General features: G+C 41.0%; 1 protein-coding gene and 1 long non-coding RNA gene across 2 annotated transcripts in view; both read left to right on the forward strand.

The window, feature by feature from the left end:
* The first annotated feature begins 235 nt into the window (after positions 1 to 235).
* The window catches only part of IPO7 (importin 7), a 33,042-nt gene continuing 14,406 nt past the window's right edge, over positions 236 to 18,871 (forward strand). The window contains exons 1-10 of the mRNA XM_042882040.1: positions 236 to 351; positions 8,967 to 9,048; positions 10,637 to 10,790; positions 11,105 to 11,263; positions 13,365 to 13,521; positions 14,116 to 14,205; positions 14,590 to 14,684; positions 14,787 to 14,871; positions 17,481 to 17,615; positions 18,112 to 18,211. Of these exons, the coding sequence (XP_042737974.1) occupies positions 268 to 351; positions 8,967 to 9,048; positions 10,637 to 10,790; positions 11,105 to 11,263; positions 13,365 to 13,521; positions 14,116 to 14,205; positions 14,590 to 14,684; positions 14,787 to 14,871; positions 17,481 to 17,615; positions 18,112 to 18,211 (1,141 nt within the window). The 5' untranslated portion in view covers positions 236 to 267. The remainder of the gene's footprint in view (positions 352 to 8,966; positions 9,049 to 10,636; positions 10,791 to 11,104; positions 11,264 to 13,364; positions 13,522 to 14,115; positions 14,206 to 14,589; positions 14,685 to 14,786; positions 14,872 to 17,480; positions 17,616 to 18,111; positions 18,212 to 18,871) is intronic.
* On the forward strand, positions 745 to 1,548 carry LOC122185866. Its single transcript, XR_006180981.1, has 2 exons — positions 745 to 1,146; positions 1,232 to 1,548. It is a non-coding gene; the product is annotated as an uncharacterized LOC122185866 (long non-coding RNA).

Below are 18,871 nucleotides of genomic sequence, written 5' to 3' on the forward strand. Positions count from 1 at the left end.
GGACAACGCCGAGCCCGGCCCCGAAGGAGGCGATGGCGGCGCTCCCCGACTCCGCTACTACAGCTCCCGTGTGGCCGTGCGGCGCGGGGCGGGGCGCGGGCGGCGGAAGGGCGCCGCTGGCGGGCGGGCGGCGGCGGGGGCCGCTCTATCCGGGCCTTTGGCGCTTCCCTTCCTTTCGCGCCGGCGGCCGCTGCGAGGCGGCGGGTCCATGTGCGCACGGCGCGGCGCGGCCCCGGCCCCTGCCCCCCGCCTCCTGCCGCCGCCGGCATGGACCCCAACACCATCATTGAGGCCCTGCGGGGCACCATGGATCCGGCGCTGCGGGAAGCCGCCGAGCGGCAGCTTAACGAGGTGAGGGAAGCCGCGGGGCCCGGGCCGGGCGGCCGCAGCGCCGGAAGGGGCACGGCGCGGGCGGCGGGGTCGGGGCGGGCCGCGAGGCAGGGCTCGGCCCGGAGCGGAGCGGCGGGCGGGGGAGAGTGGGGCCGGGCCGCCCGCTCCCTCGGCCCTGCCCGTCTTCCCCGCGCGGGCTGCGGGGACCCGCCTGTTGTCGCGGGCCGGGCCGCGGCGTCCCCGCACGTGGCGGCGGAGCTCGGGCCGGGCGGGGCTCCGAGCCGGGTACGGGCGGCGGCGGGCCGTCTCGTTTCCTTTGTGCCTCTGCTCGGCCAGGGGTCGTAGCGGGGCGCGGACCCGGGGCCTCGGGCCGCCGGAGGGACCCGCGGGGGCAGTGCAAGGAGGTTCGCCGCCTTTGGGAGCGGGCTGCGAGAGTCCCGTCGCTCCGCGTTGAACTCGGCCGGTGGGCGAGGGGCCGCGCGTTCCCCGAAATCCTTCGGGCTCCGGCACGGCAGCGTGGCCGAGCTGGGCGTGCTGAGCGGGTGTAGCGGCAGCACGTGCCCGGGAGACGGGAGAGAGGCGGCGGGGCTCCGGCCCGGCCCTGTCATCTGCTCGCACCGCGTGCCTCCGTGCTGCGGCCTAACAGCTGGCGGGCCCCGGTTCCACGGGCCTGGGAGACAGCTGCCTTCTTGTTTCGCTTCACCTGGGAGCTGGAAACTCCTTCTTGACGAAACCCAAGCCGTGCGGCTTCCGGACATCTTGAAGAAAAGGTGCTCCGGTGGTTGGCGTGGAGGGAAGGGGCTGAAGGAGGAGGAGGTGAGGGGTGAGCTTGCGTGGCAGCTCCCGCGGTGCTCCGAGCCGGGCCTTCCCACACACGTTTTCCTTTGTCGCCCTGGAGCAGACCTCAGGCCTACCGCAGTACGTCCAGCATGGCCGTGTTCACTCAGCTTCTGCTGGCAGCAGGGAACTTCCAAAAACTGGAAGTACGACTTGTCATACTGTGAGAGTGTGTAGCTGCACCGAGTGCCTGGAAGTCGCTCAATAAGCACGTGCTGGACGCGACTGCAATCCGTAGCTGGAACACTACACAGCGATTGGATTTGTGCAAAGTAGTTGGCTATCCTCCGTATCTCTCTGTAAAAAGTATTCTCAGTGGTTTCTTTGTAAACTAAAAGTAAAAATAATGCAATGGCTTATAAATACAACATGAAATCTTAATCTGACTCCAAAATGTGAGTTTTTTATTCTGTGTGTGTCAATATCTATATATAGTAACTTATTTCGAATCTATTCCAGCTATTTTCTGCAGGTACTGAGTTGGCGAACGTGCAGGAAATTGTGTTCTCTGCCAGTTGGGTTCTTCAGCAAATGGCTAACTGTTACGTGAGGGGCTGTGCTCACCATCAGCTGCCTTCTGATCATGTTTCTCAATCAAAACATGGTCTGTCATGCGCTACATCTGCATTAAACTGGAATAAAACCCAAATGTGCCCTTTCAGAAGCACCAGATGTCATTGAACCCTAGACTAAGAATTCCTTATTTGAAATGCAGCCTCACTGATCTTTCACAGACCATTTGTGATAAAAAATTAAAAAACAGCCCAAGCTACTACACCCTAAATCTGCAAGCGTTGATGCACATGTGTAGTTTTATTCACTTTCATGATCTTGTTTTTACATAGAGTTACTGAAATCAGTTATGCATTTGCTTGCAGGATACTACTCTGAATTTAACTGCTAGAGCACTTATGTTATCAGTTAATATTTGATTACAATTATGTCTTCGCTTTTCTGCTGAGATGAAATCCTGCAACAGTGAATAATCTTGCAGGTGGCTAGGGACAGAAGAACACCTTTATAATTTGTCTATTAATTGTCCTTGGTTGATCTTTTATTGTATCCTTATTTTGCCTGTAGTGTCTCTGTTGAGCTGAGGGGACTTTTGAGTAGAATAATCTTCTACCTTACCAGGAAAGAAGGAGCCTCAGCCAGTAACTGATATTTCTAATTAATGACAAGTTAAATATCTAGATCTGTCCATCGAACCCTTACCAAGCAAGAATTTCCACTGACTTGAGAAAGGGGCTGTGTTGTGTGAGTGTTGTTTTGTACAGACCTTCTTATTTTTCCTTTGACCTTGGCTAAGTCACACATTCTTCTATTCTCTTTCACTACATTTTGACAAGTTATGTGACCTGTGCTTAAAGCACTGCGAGGACTTTGAGTTGAGATATGCTAAATGCAGGCAGCTCAGGGCTGTCCATCTCTTTGGTTTTAATGGGACAGGTTAAAGAGAACGATACCGTTAGCCCTTGTGTCCAGTGTATTACTTCCAGCTTCTTATAATTTCCAGGTAATGATACACTGTGAGGTGTTTGCTTGTCTCTGCTGTCTTGCAGAGGAGACAGTTTTACAGGGCCTTAGAACCAGACTCTTCCAGTAAGTTACTGGAAAGCAGCAGGAGGACTTTATTGCCTTTCAAAGCAGTCTTCATATTGTGCGTATAAAGTGTTTCCCAGAAGTGATGATGAAAGTAGATATTTTTAACTATGCAGCTATGGAACGACCCCCTGAAAATTATACACAGTGCTGTTTCATTCTTTAATATCAACATACGTGTCAAGGTGCTGTTGTTAGGTAATACCTGCCTTGCAGGTCTCTCCTCTGCAGCTAAGAGAATTGATCATATAACCATATTTGAGATTAACCCTGGTGTGGACAAGCTATTTTTCAGAAGAGCTATCCAGCTTCTCAGAGAATTTTTTTAAATTATTTTTTAAAGAAAAGATAAACCAGAACCCCAATCACTCATAATGTTTTGTATGCCAAAGCTTAACAGGGTTTAAGTGAGTTTTTACCCTGTTGCTCCATTGAGAGGTGCCTTGCAGAAGTTGTGTTTACTCTCTTTCATGTTCTGATACAAGTGATAGTGGAAAAAAAAAAATAATTGCTTGAGCTTGTGAACATGTCATCATAGAGTGCAATCTCTTTTACAAAGTGACCTCGTGTAGTGCCTTTCATTGCTCAGGAGATCCAAATGCCAGAGTAATGCACTGATGAACCAAAATGATTGGACTCTAACTGTTGGGAACTTTGCAGTGAAGAGCTGTCCAAGGGAAAAAAGCAAGTTCCTTTTTACATACCTTTCACTCAGGGATTTCAAAATACTGGCATGCTGTGTATTTGAATGCTTTAGGATAGGTATTTGTAATGTTACTTTTTATTTTTTACCTAGGAGGTGTAACATGATCTTCATGTATGACACTTGCAGCTATATACCGTAGTGTATCTAAGACCAAGAGCAGCATGAGTTTCCTGGCTTTGTCTGATTACTATATCATGAGTGTTTGTTGGAACTTCTTAGCATGGTATTCTCATGAAAGTGCATGATTATTCTTTCCTATTTCCACCCCCTGGTTTTCCATTTGTATGTTGTGCTGTGTGTTAGACGAGAGATCTTTTGTGAGAGGATGGATTTAAGTTGTGTATGCAGAGGCTGATCCAGCACCAGAAATCCCCTTGGGGCCAGTGAGGAATCGAGGGAGCGTTGCTGTCACTAGGAAGCAGTTGGATGCTTGAATCATGCTAACTAATGCAAGGCAGAATCCTAGCAGACAAGGGTGCTTTGCCCCTTTCTTATGGCTTAGCAAATGGTTACTGTGTGTGCTTAGCTAACTTTTACAAAGAGCATGTTTCCTTTTTCCTCTTAATAGAAAAGTAAATAGATTTCAGAACTTGCAGACAGCACTCTGAAGTGAGCATCAAATACGTTTGCCAGATTTGATATGCATGTATGTGTTTTTGGTGGACCTTAAGCTTCATTTACATATGCATTGCGGCTGCAAAGAGGTGGTAAAACCAGCTTGCAAAAACTTGAGGTCAGAATGACTTCCACACCTGCTGAGTTCTTAAAAAAGGATTGAAAGAGTGCTACGGAGGAGTCTGCTGATTCAGCGTGGCCTTACAGTTCCTGACCTTACCTTTCTATAAAAAAGCCAAGCTGTTTCATCTCAGTGTAATAGCTGTGTGTTCACCCAATGCTGTTACAGTCTAGATAAAAGAACTGCACTCTTCAGAATTGGAATTGAGGAAATGTATTTAAATTGTGGTTTTTAGCTCTTTAAAAAATAAGTTATAGCTTTTATTTAAATGTGTGCTAATTTGAATAATTGTATTAATACAACTGAAGGTTCTAGTTTAGCAACATGTAGTATATATTTTATTACTATTCTGATCTGCTTTTTTGCTAACAGCTAAGGAGGTGCTTCACAGAAGGACAGAACTGTAGGGGTTGGAAGGGACCACTGGAGATCATCATCAAGTGCAACTCCTGCTGAAGCAGGTTTCCTACAGCAGGTCGCACAGGAAGGCATCCAGGCAGGTTTTGAATTTCTCCATAGAAAAATACTTCCCACCTCTCTGGGCAGCCTGTTCCAGTGCTCTGCAACCTGTATAGTAAAGAAGATTTCCCTTGTGTTCTGATGGAACTTCCTATGTGCCAGTTTGTGCCCATTGCCCTTTGTTCTGTTGCTAGGCACCACTGAAGGGAGCCAGGTCCCACCCTCTTTATTCCTGTGCTGCAGATGCTTATAAGCATTGGTAAGATCCTCTTTCAGTCTTCTCCCCTCCAGGCTGAACAGCCCCGGGTCTCTCAGCCTTTCCTCATACAGAAGATGCTCCAGGCCCCCCATCATCTTTGTGGCCCTGCGCTGGACTCTCTAGGAGATCCCTGTCTTTCTTGAACTGGGGAGCCCAGAATGGGACACAGCACTCCAGCTGTGGCCTCACCAGGACAGAGTAGAGAGGGAGGATCACCCTTCACCTGCTGACCATGCTCTTTTTTGTGCTCCCTGGGACACCACTGTCCTTCTTGGCCACAAGGGCACGATGCTGACTCGTGGCCACCTGCTGTCCACCAGGACACCCGGTCCTTCTCTGCAGAGCTCCTCTCCAGCCCCTAACTTGTGCTGATGCATATGGTTATTGCTTTCCAGGTGTAGGACTCTGACTCTGCAGATGCACTTGATATCTAAGAAGAATGTGTGGAGACAATTTCACCTGTGATTAAGCTCGTTTTTAATTGGTTAATATCATGCATGCTTTGTGTAAAATACAAATAATAGTGCTATTAGTGAAGAATGTCTTCAGTGGGTATCATTGGTGGAAACAAGTGCCTTTGTGTATCATAATGAACTGTTGGTAGTTCTGCATGCCATCATCTGGTTTCTTTGTACTTGATATATGTTTCAGATTGAGGCTGGCACGACACCTCATAAGAAAATTGTTTTAGCACATGGCTTGCAATCTATCTTGGCTAAGAAAAGCCTGCGGAAAAAGATGAACAAAGATTGTATGTTCTGGAATGCTGATATTAACAGACAGTGGTGCAACGTTTGTGGTCTGATAGAATGCATTCCTCAGCCAGTGAGGCTGCATAGCAGAGATTGCTCTTGGGAAAAGTCCCCGGATTCTTTGGCTCTTAGACAACAGAAAGTCATACCAGTGACACGGCATGTTGGAAGATTAGTAACGGGGAAGGACTTGAGATGATTTTTTTTTTTGAGTGCTGACGTGCGTGTTGGGAAACAGACTTATGACACAAGCTTCTTTCTGCAATTATTGTAGTTCTCTTAATTTCATATTTATACAAGTAAAGTGTGCTTGTAAGCAAGGAGCGTGAGAATGGTTTTGGAAATGGGAAGGGAGAAGGTTTGAACTGTCACAACTTCAGTCAGAAGTTGTCTTTGTTCTCCACACAGTTGGAGTATACGAGAGAAGCCATTGTGAAATGGTGGTTTTAGTTGTGTTCTGCAGGTCTCTGCAGACCAACACTAATTGTCAGTGCTGGTTGTTGGTTTTTTGGTTGGTTTTTTAGCAGTGGTGTCAGTGAAGGTAAACACGGCGTCCTGAAGGCCAGCCATGTCTGCAGTACAAAAATACTGAAGATTAAAATAGCTGAAACGCATGTCTGTTCAGTATTCTTAGTGCCATAGACAGAGAATCGGCACCTCTGCGATCTTCTGAAAAAAGAATCTGAAAGAACATCTGAAAGAAGATGTTCTTCTTATAGTAAAGCAAAACGAGGGAGCAAGTGAGGAGTTGTGTGGTACCTGGGCTCTCATATGCCCACTCAATGTGCACGTCCCTTCATGTAGCTGTTCTCTCCATGTTTCAGCCTCTCTAGAAGCTGTTGGTTTGATGGGGTGGGAAAGCTTGGTGTGAAGTGGTGGGAAGTCCTCTGTATAGAATGCATAGTGTTCATGGAGCTGTGTGTGAATTTTGCTGTAAGTGAATGAATTAATAGGATGTTTCAGGTGAAAAGTAGGAGTTGCTTTATATGCCAGTTGTATTAAAATCACCAATTATTTCTAGCCTGAGTCTGTGCTTAGAACCAGTAAAACTGATGGAGGAGCACATCCCTGGGATTGGTTGGTGTGTGATGACTGAAATGTTAATAAGGAAGATACCCATAAGGTTTTAGGAGACAAAGGTAATGGTGGAAATGTTCTGGTTCTATGAGATCAAATCATTTAATAGTTTAGAGGATGCAGTGAAAGTGAAGGAGTGGTGAGGCGTTGGCACAGTGGTGGAGTCACTGTCCCTGGAGGTGCTTGAGAACCATGCAGATGTGGGAGGAGGGATGTGGGCACGGTGGGGACAGGCTGGCGTTGGTCAGATGAACTTACTGGTGGTCTTTCCAACCTCAGTGGTTCCAGGGAAGTGTACTTGTTCTGCATACTAATATAGGCCATGGTTTTAGGCGCTCCTGTGGCTTGCTACAATTACAGTCTCAGTCTTGATTTATTTTTTTAATATAGGAAAAGATTATTTGGGATTAATTCAGTTAAATTTCAGTGCGTGGCAGTCTTGTATTTTGCTGTCTATTTTAGTTGATTGTTTTTTTTTGGTTTTAAGGCACTTAACATTTCCTTATTCAATTTTTATTCTCATCAATTCTTTGTCCATACTTAAGCAGCTTATTTTTTATTTTTATATTTTAATTGAAATATCTTTTATACTAGCTTTACTTTGAAGTACAGTTACCATTTGTATCAAGAAAATGAAAGGAATACTTTATTTTCAATGTTCTAGGATTAAATACTTCCCAAATTCTGAACATGAAATGCACTGAAGAATTTTCAGTACTAAAAAGACAGTTAAATTTATCCTACGTACTGTAGAAGGACATAACTTCTTACTTTAAGTTTGTTTTGAGTGTCTTGTAATACAGCCTTACTCATAGCTAAGAGTTACTGAAACTGCATCCTTTACTCAAGAAGTTCTTAATGCATTTAAGTGTAGGAGTACTGGGTACATCAGTGTCAGGGGTACAGTGGAATACTGTGTCCAAGTGCAGGTGTTGCTGCTGTGGGATTTCCAAAGTCAGTAGATTTTTAATGTACAACATTTTAGTATCTCGGGGCAAATCTTCAGTCAAATTAATTCTTTGTTTAAAATCAGAATGAAATATTAGAGGGGATGAAAGAAGCTATGCAGATGCAATTATTGTGCAAATACATGAGCAACTGCCACGTCCCTTATCAGTTTGTTTACGTTAGAATATTTAGGAGATGTTTTATAAGGAAAATTAAAGTCAGAGACAAGAACCTGGTGTGATGGGAGTGGGCTGGGCAGTGTTACCTGCTTAGGAGAAATGTTGACTTTTTGGTCAGTGAGCTCTTGGTTCTACTAAGCAAACAGAAAGGCAGTTCCTGTTCTTTTGCTCTGCTGCAAATTAGACATTCTCTTGTTTCTTTGTTTTGTTTTTATAAATGGGTACTATAGTTTTACTGCTTTTCAAAGAACTGGTTTGTTTGCTTTTTGTGTAGAAAGTAAAAAGCTGAGTAATAAGTGGGTAAGAGTTTGCTTTCCAAGTGATACTTAAGTCTGTACAGCTGCCTTTGATAGAATTGTTTCAAAGAGCACATGAACCAAGGTTGTCATGTTAGTGTAGGTGAAGCAGCTGCAGGTCCAGTCCATTGACTTTTGACCTTGAGCGAAATGATGATGTTTTCCAATTAGAAATAAGGGTAGTGTTTTTTTGTTTTTGTTTTGTTTTTGTTTTTTGAGAATAGAATTTGACTCCACTTAAGCCTCCATACTGCTGGTGTGCTGATGTGTGGTTACACTTACAGTTGCTGCAGCAAAGCAGTAGTGGTCGCTTGAAGCCTTTTTTCTCAAAAAGGTGGAGCATAACTTGAACATGTTGGTTAAGGCTACAGGTGGTTTTAGAAATACAGTGTCTGTTGATTAGGTGATAGAATGAACTGGTACCTTGTTTAAGGTCACTTGAAAGTTGCTGCAGTTGTTTTTTTGTTTCTGGATATTCAGTATTTTTTCCAGCACTGAGTGGCTATAAAAGGCTGATTCCTGAAGCTTACTTAATGATTTCTTCAACTCTATTACCTGAAATGGTAGGACTTTTCCTCTATTGTGCTGTCTTCAGCATACAATGAGCATGGCATTTTTGAATGCTTTGTTTTGCTAGCTAACCGTGAAACTTGAGTTGTTGGTATTCCTTTCTTAATGTCACATCATTATAGAAAGGTGGTAAAAGCAAACAGGAGTACTCCGAAATGAAAACTTAAATTATGACAGCGTTAATTTACAACTTATTTATTTTTTGTGTTTTACAGGCCCATAAGTCAGTGAACTTCGTTTCAACTTTGCTTCAGATCACTATGTCCGAGCAACTGGATTTACCAGTGAGACAGGCAGGCAAGTTTTCAAATCCTTTCACGTTGTTTCTGCTGTAATGGTGTGTGCACACAGCTACACGTGCAGATGCTGCTGAGGAATCCTAACAGTATTGATTTCCTGAAAGTCAGGAGTCATCAGAATTATGTTCATCATAACTTCACCTGGCACCATACACTAGATTAGAGAAAGAAAAGGTGGCTGACTATTCAATGATTGCTCCCCTTTGTCTCTCTGATCTTTGGGAAACCAGAGTAGTGCTAGTACACTTGGCCAGGGCAGCTGATTTTACCTTCTGCTAGCATGCTAATGTTTCTGAACATTGTAAGTGGAAGAAAACAAATCATGTCCTTTGGAACCCACTTAATTTGCATAAGTCAAAGTCATCAGAAGAATTCAATTTTGTGTATTAACAGCTCCAAACATCACCTTAAAAGCTACTCTGATTACTTGATAAAGGTTTCTGATACAATCCTTCTGTGGATTCAGACAGCTCAGGAGATAGGATCTTGGCCACTGATTTGGATTTTTTCCAGGTAATAGACTGTTCCAAGTTGTAGTGCAAGCCTAAGTTGTGTTTTTTGTCTTGATGCTTGTGGACAATTAAGATTATGTGTTAGGGTACTGCTTAACATGTATGTGAGAAAAGAGGGAGATTTGAAAACCTCTGAGAATTCCACCTTGATGTAAGCTAATTAAAAAAATAAAGCAGTCTGTAGAGGGTGGGGACAGCTCATACAGCACATAGCTTACAAACAGTGCGTGTTTTGCAAAGCAGTTAATGGTATGATAAATCCCACTGAGGGCAGACTCGAGTCTGCATCACTTCAGTGTTGTCATAGCACATCTGTAGGCTGTTCTGTATCATGCAGACCCTTTCAGAAACCGTTTGCTTCTGACTCTTCAGAAGGTAGATGTGAGGTTTGCAGAAAGAATTTACGTTAGGGATTTGTATATAGAATTAGATTAATAGTAACTTTGCTATTAGTTTGTAATTTGAGATTTCCTGTTGCCTTTGTCAGTCTGTTTCTTTTCAAGTGCTGTAAGCTATACTCAGCCAAATAAGCAGTTTGGATTTGGTTGTCAAAAGGTAAAAGAATGCATTTGTGCCAGCAGCCCAATAGCTGCAAAGTGCTGTGGCCTGTTATACTGGTAGAAAGGAGCTCTCTTTCAACATTTACACTTGTATGAGGGACCTAATTTTTGGTGGTTTTTTTTTTTTTTCACTTGGAAAATACATAGGATGTTTTAGATAGTCATTAGTGTTAATTTTATTTTATCTGTTTTAATGAAAATAGCAAGAAATGTGAAGGATTTATTCAGCAGCTTACTGCTGAAGTGTTACATGAGCTTTTTATAAGTAACAGAAGAAAAGTGTTTGGTATTTTCATGTGGATACACATTATTTACAGTACTAAATATCACAATAGGTGAAGAAATGCAACATGGCAAATTAATAACTTGTATGTTTTGTGTGTTACGGTTCTTGTTAGAAATGGTCAATGCATTGATCGTTACAGTCAGTTTGTCAGAAATAGATTTGTCTTGGCAAGATGAGCGTTCATTTGATACTTTGGCTATGAGCTGCTTTGTTACTTTTGTCTGACAGGGGTTATCTACTTGAAAAATATGATAACCCAGTATTGGCCGGACCGGGAAACTGCACCTGGAGAGATTCCACCTTACTCCATCCCAGAAGAAGATAGACACTGTATTCGTGAAAATATTGTAGAAGCCATTATTCACTCTCCTGAGCTGATCAGGTATGCAGTTTGTGCATGTCTTTGAATTTGCTATGGCTTCTGACTTTTCTGTGTGCTTGTTTCTTCTTTTTACACAACTGAGATAGCCTGAATGTTAAGCATGTGGAAACTTACTGGTAGAAAATCCTTTGCAATGAAAAAGTCAGACCCCTGTTGCTTCATTTTTTTCTTAAATTGAGCACTATTAAACAGAAAGTGTGGAACCTAAACTTTCTATTTAAAGAAAATACGCTTGAATGTAAGTCGTGGGATTAGTTGTTGCAATGCCACATGAATATTATTAATTATTTCATCATTATACACTTGATTTGCAGAGTACAACTTACTACTTGCATTCATCATATTATCAAGCATGATTATCCTAGTCGTTGGACTGCAGTTGTGGAGAAAATTGGGTTTTACCTTCAGTCTGACAACAGTGCTTGTTGGCTTGGGATTCTTTTATGTCTTTATCAACTTGTGAAAAACTATGAGTAAGTGGTGTGGTTTTTTTTTTCCTACCATATATAAGAGCAGAATGAATATGCTTATATCTCTTGTGTACCACGTATATTTTGCAACAGTGTGAAATTGCATGTGGGATGGAGCACAGGTTGATAGACATCTAAATTTAGAGAATATCCTTGAATGCTTATTATGCAGTTGCTGGCTCATATTTTCTATACTAAGAGATTACAGAAAAAACTGCTTCTGTTAGAAAATTAAGATTGGAAGAAAGGGTGCATCTTTAAAGGGCTGATTTGGTGGTACGTATATTTGGATTGAAATGTTAGAGTATCAGTAGCAGTTAACATACAAAGGTTTCAAAGTGTGAAATCTTGAATGTTAGGAAATGTCAAAATGAGTCAGCTTTGGTTTGATCCTCTTGTAAATTTTGAATATCTTTGGCTCTGTATCTGGTCTTACACTCAAAGCTTTAGAGCTTGAGAAGTTAGGTGGAACTCTGCTGCTTCTGGCCTGTAGAAGGCTGCTTTTTGTGGCAGAGATTGCAATCCTGAAGTCATGGGCAGCAGTAGTAGTGTAACTGGTGGAATCCACAGTTTAATCTCTGAAGGCCATTATGTGCAGTGTTACTTTATGTAGAATTGATGGCATTAGAATGGGTGGATAATGGTTCCTCACAAATCGTTTTCAAGAGAAGAGCTTTAAACCCCTCTGTAAGTAATTGCATTCCAGAGGTCTTTCTGTGAATAAAAATGGGAAGTCCTGATAAGAAAGCAAGCTTACTCAACTTTCAAATATATTTCATTGAATATGCAGCAGAAATCTATGAGATAAACACGAAGCGTTGACTGGTGGTAAATTATGACTGCAGTCATCCTTTGTAAGGAAGACTTTTAATGTGAGCATAGTCATTGCATGATTAACTAAGGTAACAGATGTGTTCAGAGTGTTAGCTGATCACGTGCTTTAACTGGGGCCAGCAACTATTCATACTTTGCTTTCTGGTGAAGTTAGCAAGGATGGGCTTTACAAATCATATAGAAATGTGTAAGCTATATTGAACAGGATTTTGGAATTCAGTGTTCTGTTGGTGGTTTTTGCAGCACGGGTCATTTGGGAGCAAAATGAGTAGACTTTATATTTCTGCAAATTGGCTCTGGTAAGAGACTGACCATTGATTAATGTTTACTAGTAGCGAAAAGTCTACAAAAGATGCATCTTTAAAACAAAGAAAAAACAACAGACAAGACCTTCCCACAAGAACTCAGGAGTATTAATTGCTTAGACAGAAAAATCATTCTGTATATTCTTGGTGATTCTTTACTTCATTCTTAGTTATTGCTGGTATGAACTAGATGCTGTGTTGCAAAGTGAATGCTTGAGTTAATAAGGACTTCCTTCTTAGCAAATTAAAAGCTGGGGGGAAGATTTAAAAATGTGGCCTCATTTTAATTCAGAAATGTTGAAATATTTTGGGAAAGGGAATGGAGCTCTCCTTTCAGCGTAGGCATGGAAACATCTGGGGCCCTATTTCAGAGGGTGTTGCAATGGAAGGCTGCTGCAAGTCTGTCACGTGCCCTTCAGGCCTACATTCAGATCGTTAGATGTGGGCAAATCAGATGGCAAAATGTGGGAGACCTTTCAGTTTGCCTTCCTTAATGCTGGTGAAGCAATCCAGCTTTTGGAAATATTTCTAATGAAGTGTGAACCCTGATGGAAGTACTTCTGGAATTTTACTGACTAGCCCAACATCTGCTATGTCTGGCAATAAATGTGTTCCTTTTGCTTGCAATTTCTGTAGTGCTCTGACACTACAGTAATAGTGTGGCAGAATGTGATTTAGTATTCAAAGTGTGTACATTGACAGGAATGCAGTACTAGGAGAAACATAATGTGGATTTATAGTGGAGTAACAAACTCCTTCATTTTTCAACTTGCTTTTTGGTTGTAATGTTGCGTGGCTCAGAGCTTTACTCCAAGTTCTGTAGCTAGAAATGGTTGGGATTTTTTAACCACGCGTTGTTCTGAACTGTAATATAACCTACTTGTATCTCCTCTGGAGAGAGGTGGGCTTAGAGAATTCCAAGACTGTGTGAAAGACCTATAAAGCTAGCTGTGTTTTATTTAAAGGTATAAGAAACCAGAGGAGCGTAGTCCTTTGATAGCTGCAATGCAACATTTTCTACCAGTTTTGAAGGATAGTTTCATTCAGCTGTTGAGTGATCCATCTGATCAGTCTGTCCTCATCCAGAAGCAAATCTTCAAAATATTTTATGCCCTCGTCCAGGTAAAAATAAATTTTGTGTGTTTTTTGGAATAAGTAATTTAAAGCATTATTTTTTTTTCTTAAAGTAGAGTGAAATATTAACAGTATTAGATTAGTTGTGGCAAATAATTTGCATTTACTTGGCTGTGGTATGAATCACAAGATTTTTAGTATCATTAATTGTGCTGTAAAATCAGTGCTGTACTTTTTCCTGGTCTGGCATCAGACAGAAACTTATGTGTGCTCTCCCCTAAGCTGGAGTGTTTGCTACAAAACCATTGAGGTTACTTTTCTAATGGCAGATTGTAGAGGCCAGCCTACGCAGAATTATCAGTGCAAATGTAGTTCATAAGGTAACTGCTAACGTGTTGACTGCTTCAGAAATCAGTGTAAGACCTGTTTAAGTAGTGGCCTAGTGCTTCATAAGCGAGATTGCAATGAAAATTTCTAGCAGCATTGAGGATATTGAGGGATACGGTCCAGTCTGTATTAAGTTCTTGTTTTGTTTTAATGGAAGCTAGGTGTGGACATAGACTTGAAAGAGCTAAAATTCAAACTGTGAATGTAACGTTATTGTCAAATTGCTGTATAATTTTTGTCTTTATTTTGAATAAGTACACACTACCTTTGGAGTTGATAAATCAGCAAAACTTGACTGAATGGATAGAAATCCTGAAGACTGTTGTTGATAGAGATGTACCAGCTGTAAGTGTCTTTTGGTTATTATCTGTTTAATCTGAAATATTTTCACTTGAATTTTTAAAAAGATATTCTTTCTGTGTGGTTTTTCTCAATAGATGCTAAGGAAATAATTTTAAAACGAATAGGATATTTTAAACAGGCCAGACAAGTTTTGAACATATGTAATGTGTGCAAGAGTTCTGTTTTCAAAGTGTAGCATAATTTATTTTGGCTTCTTGTTTCAATAATTTGATCATTTAAGCAGTGTACATCATGGGACTTATTTTTAGATGTGCTGTACTTCAGGCTTTTAAGTTAGAAGTGTGATATGCTAATTACAGTGTAAATTAAAGTAAAGTAAGATATGCTATTGGTTGTCCAAAAGTCATGTAATATTTTTTCCTAAAGGAAACTCTTCAAGTTGATGAAGATGATAGACCTGAGTTGCCTTGGTGGAAGTGCAAGAAGTGGGCTTTGCATATCTTAGCTAGACTTTTTGAGAGGTAACTTAGCTTCCCTCATAATTACCTTTAAGAACTCAACCAGATGATTAAGTCAGCAATAGCACTTCACACTTTAATTTGCATACTTGCTTCAAATTCTAGGTATGGGAGCCCTGGCAATGTTTCCAAGGAATACAATGAGTTTGCTGAAGTGTTCCTGAAGGCGTTTGCTGTTGGTGTTCAGCAAGTAAGAAACACAGAACCTGGGGAGCATTGAGATAGGTGTAGAGTTTGTGACCATTTCTTCCTTCTTGTTCTCTTAGAGCAAGTTTATAAAATGTCTCAGGAGTTTTTCTACAATCTGTGTGCTTGTATTAGTTCTGAAATTTGTTTACTTGAAAGGAATTAGATTGCAAATAGACTGTATATGCAAAATCTGAGGGAGTTGAAGGCTTTCTTGGTTTCAATGAAGAAAGGAACACTTTTCATTTCAGTTTCCTAAATATATTTTTGTTTTTCATTCGTGATGAAATTCTAATGATTTGTAGGACTTAATACTTGAGTGTTTCTCACCCTTTTGCTATGGATGAACAGATATAAATGTATGTTGGGATTACTGATCGTTCAAGTATAAACTTGAAGCATACTACTAATGTTAATATCTTACAAGTAGTCCTCATTGACTATCTAGCCTGTATTATTTTAATGTGTATGTCACACCAAAAAAATCCAGCATTTTTTTTCTGGATAAACTACTTCAAGCTTGACCCAAACAGGCTTGACCTACCCAGCTGGAATACCTTGATTCTTAACCCTTGTGTTTGTGGTTCTTTTGCTCAAGATGTTTTTTGTTTTGAAAGACCCGATGAACCAGTACTAAACACTGGTTGAACTCTACTGCCTGCTTGTTCCTTTATACAGTTGTAGAATTTGTTCTGCCATTTCCCTGCAGCCTGCATCCTACATATTGCCTCTTCTCACTTCATCTTACCTCTTCTCTTATTCTTTGCTTTAATTTTTTTTTCTTTGTTGCATCTGAACAGTGGGAGGTGATTACTTTGATATGTTAAAAGAAACTGGAAATGTTTGTCCAGGAACACTTTTTTAGCATGGCTCTAAAGACCATTTGTTGATCCTCAGTTTTGTCTTCATTTTCAAGGACTGTAACTCATTTTTTTTCATTGAATATTGATGAATTTAGGCTTTCCAGTGTGTAATTCTGTTTAACTGGAGAATCATTTCTAAATTAAAAATGGACAAAAAAAGCCCAAGCAAGTTCAAATTCTCCTAAAACTCAAATGCACCAGCAAACTAGATCTTCTTGCATAAACTTCCACAAAGAACATTGTAATACCATAAGTCCTCTTTCACCAAAGTCCCAAGATTATTTTTTTGCTGAGAAAGAAGAGCCTTTAGTTTATATTTCTTACATACTGAACTGCTGCTGTGGTGTTCCTTAGGCCATGGAGCCCTTAGAGTATGGGTTACATACTTCAGTATATGTTATAGTAAGTTGATAGGCATGTTTTGTTGCTTGTGTTAAAATTCATAGAGAAAGTGTATCTGTTGAAAGTTATCTACTCTGTGTGAGCTCACCATTTTAGTTTTTTGGAAATAATTTGTTTAAAGCGTGGAATAGAGGAAGTAGAGAGAAAGGTTTGCTACTAAAGAGGGTAGAGTTGGGTTGGATATAAGGAAAAAGACTTGCAGTGAGGATGATGAGACACAGGAACAGATTGCCCAGAGATGTGGTGGATGCCCCAGCCCTGGAGGCTTTCAAGATTAGATGGACCAAGCTCTGAGCAGCCTGATTGAGCTGTGGGTGTCTCTGGTTGTTGCAGAGGAGTTGGACTAGATGGCCTTTAAAGGGTCCCTTCCAACTCTAAGGATTCCCTGATTTTGATAAATTGGGGAAGTAAAATGCATCCTGCAGTTGTTCGGATGTTCAGTCATTTTTGATTTTACCCTGTTGGACTTAATTTTTTTTTAGTGAATAACACTTCCTTTAGTTCTGATTTCAAGAAGCACATTCATTTTTAGCATGTATGGATGGTTTACTGGTTTTTGAACGTTGCAAACAGTCACTGTCACTTTAAGGTGTTGTTTGCAGAGGATTGATAGTTTTCTCTTTTTAGTTTGCTCACAAGTGTTTGTGTTCTGTAATTCTTGAAGCAGCTTCAAGTCTTTCAGAACTTCCTCTCTATTCATTTCCTATCCTAAATCACTGTCTGATACCTCCAAGACCTTGTACTGAGGTGAGGCTAGCAGCTGGTAATTCCTTTAAGTCCAGGAGGCTTTTATACTTCTGCTATACTCTGCACTTGTGCAGCTTCTCCTCAAGTACTGTTAGCAAGTTTGACACCACAGTACAATTGGGTGGTGGTGGGCCAGGGAAAGGTCTGCACCAGAGGGCAGTGGGCATGGAATGGGCTCATTGCACTCTTCATGCAGTGTCACTGTTGTAATGTAGCGTGTAGACAAGGACAGAAGACTGACATGGTGCATTTTACCAGTCTGGTGTTCAGGCATGAATTTATGCCTCTAAACGTTAGCAAGATAAAGCAATAAGCCTCATAGAAAAAGGCTCCCTAAACTGTGGTGATTAATTAGCATTAACGTTTTCTTTTTAGAAGATTGCGTGCTTAAAAAATACTCAGTACCTGATATGAGCTTCAAGTTGCTTTATAAAATTAACAATGACATTTAGTAGATTAGTCAGTCCCCATTTTAATCTAATGAGTAAACATTTAAGATGCGTTTTGAGAGGTTCTGCTGTAGGATTGTGATGGGATTGTGTCATTTGTCAAGTTAAAATAATATTCAGTACAAACTGTTAATTAGGTATGATTTTTCTAGGTGTTGCTGAAGGTGTTGTATCAATACAAGGAGAAGCAGTACATGGCTCCTAGAGTTCTGCAGCAAACGCTGAACTACATTAATCAAGGAGTGTCACATGCAGTCACCTGGAAGAATTTGAAACCTCATATTCAAGTAAATCACTTTCTGAATTTAATACTTAGATGAGTCAGTAGTACATTAATCTGTAGTACAGTGTCTCTGTTGTTGCTAGAAATAAACTTTTGGGAACCTCTGCTGTAAATTACCTGTGAAAAGAGTTTAAGCCTGTTTAATTAAGTTTTTTCTTGACGAATGAGCAAAGCTAACTAGCTGTTATGTTTTTTTCTGCTACAAGTCTTTCATATTTTACCAATTGAAAGATTACATGGCTGTACAGCAACATAACAAATTTTGGAGATGGTGTTAACTACTGGATTTATCACATTGAGTCATCTCCATGCAACATAAGTCAGAGAAAACTTTCTTAAGGCACTGCAGAAAATCCACTGTTTTCAAATACTCTGAGAATGTTACCATGTTGCATCTGAACTGAGGAAGAGCAAAATCTGATTCTTGTTGAGCATAGGACAGATTACAGAGATTGATTTATCAGTACTAGTTTGTTTTCAATTTTCTTTTTTAATTGCAGGGGATTATCCAAGATGTGATTTTCCCATTGATGTGCTATACAGATGCTGATGAGGAGCTTTGGCAAGAAGATCCATATGAATATATTCGCATGAAATTTGGTAAGAATTAGGAATGTCTTCACATTAAAATTTAACTTTGTATGAAGAGGCTTTTTTGTGTGTGTGAGAACAGGCATGACTTGAATCTTTCAAAAAAGAAAATGGTAGAATGATACAATTTCACGTAGTTAACTTTTAGATGGATTGGCCCATGTGACAGATACCATAGGATGTTTCAGCAATGATGCAATTGTTTCTGCATTTGTAAAGTAGCTGATTTTGTCATTTACATTATTTCTTTTGGAAAAGTCAAACAGTCCAGGTCTAGCTTGCATTTTCATGAGTTTAATGTTACTAAAAGTTTACGGTTTGCACTAGCTAGTATTTTAAAATTATAGAATTATAGAATGGCCTGGGATGAAAAGGACCACAATGCTCATCTGTTTTCAACCCCCCTGCTATGTGCAGGGTCGCCAACCACCAGACCAGGCTGCCCAGAGCCACATCCAGCCTGGCCTTGAATGCCTCCAGGGATTGGGGCATCCACAGCCTCCTTGGGCAACATATTCCAGTACATCAGCACTCTGTGTGAAAAACTTCCTCCTAATATCTAACCTAAACTCCCCCTGTCTCAACTTAGGCTCTTGATGTTCTTATGATGTCGATGAATTTCAAATATGCTGTAGTTAAGAGCAGATGTACCATAATGGTAAATGACAT

Source organism: Lagopus leucura, unplaced genomic scaffold, assembly GCF_019238085.1.
Source record: "Lagopus leucura isolate 7727_CA_CO unplaced genomic scaffold, USGS_WTPT01 Super-Scaffold_100033, whole genome shotgun sequence".
In the NCBI taxonomy this organism is placed as follows: Eukaryota; Metazoa; Chordata; class Aves; order Galliformes; family Phasianidae; genus Lagopus; species Lagopus leucura.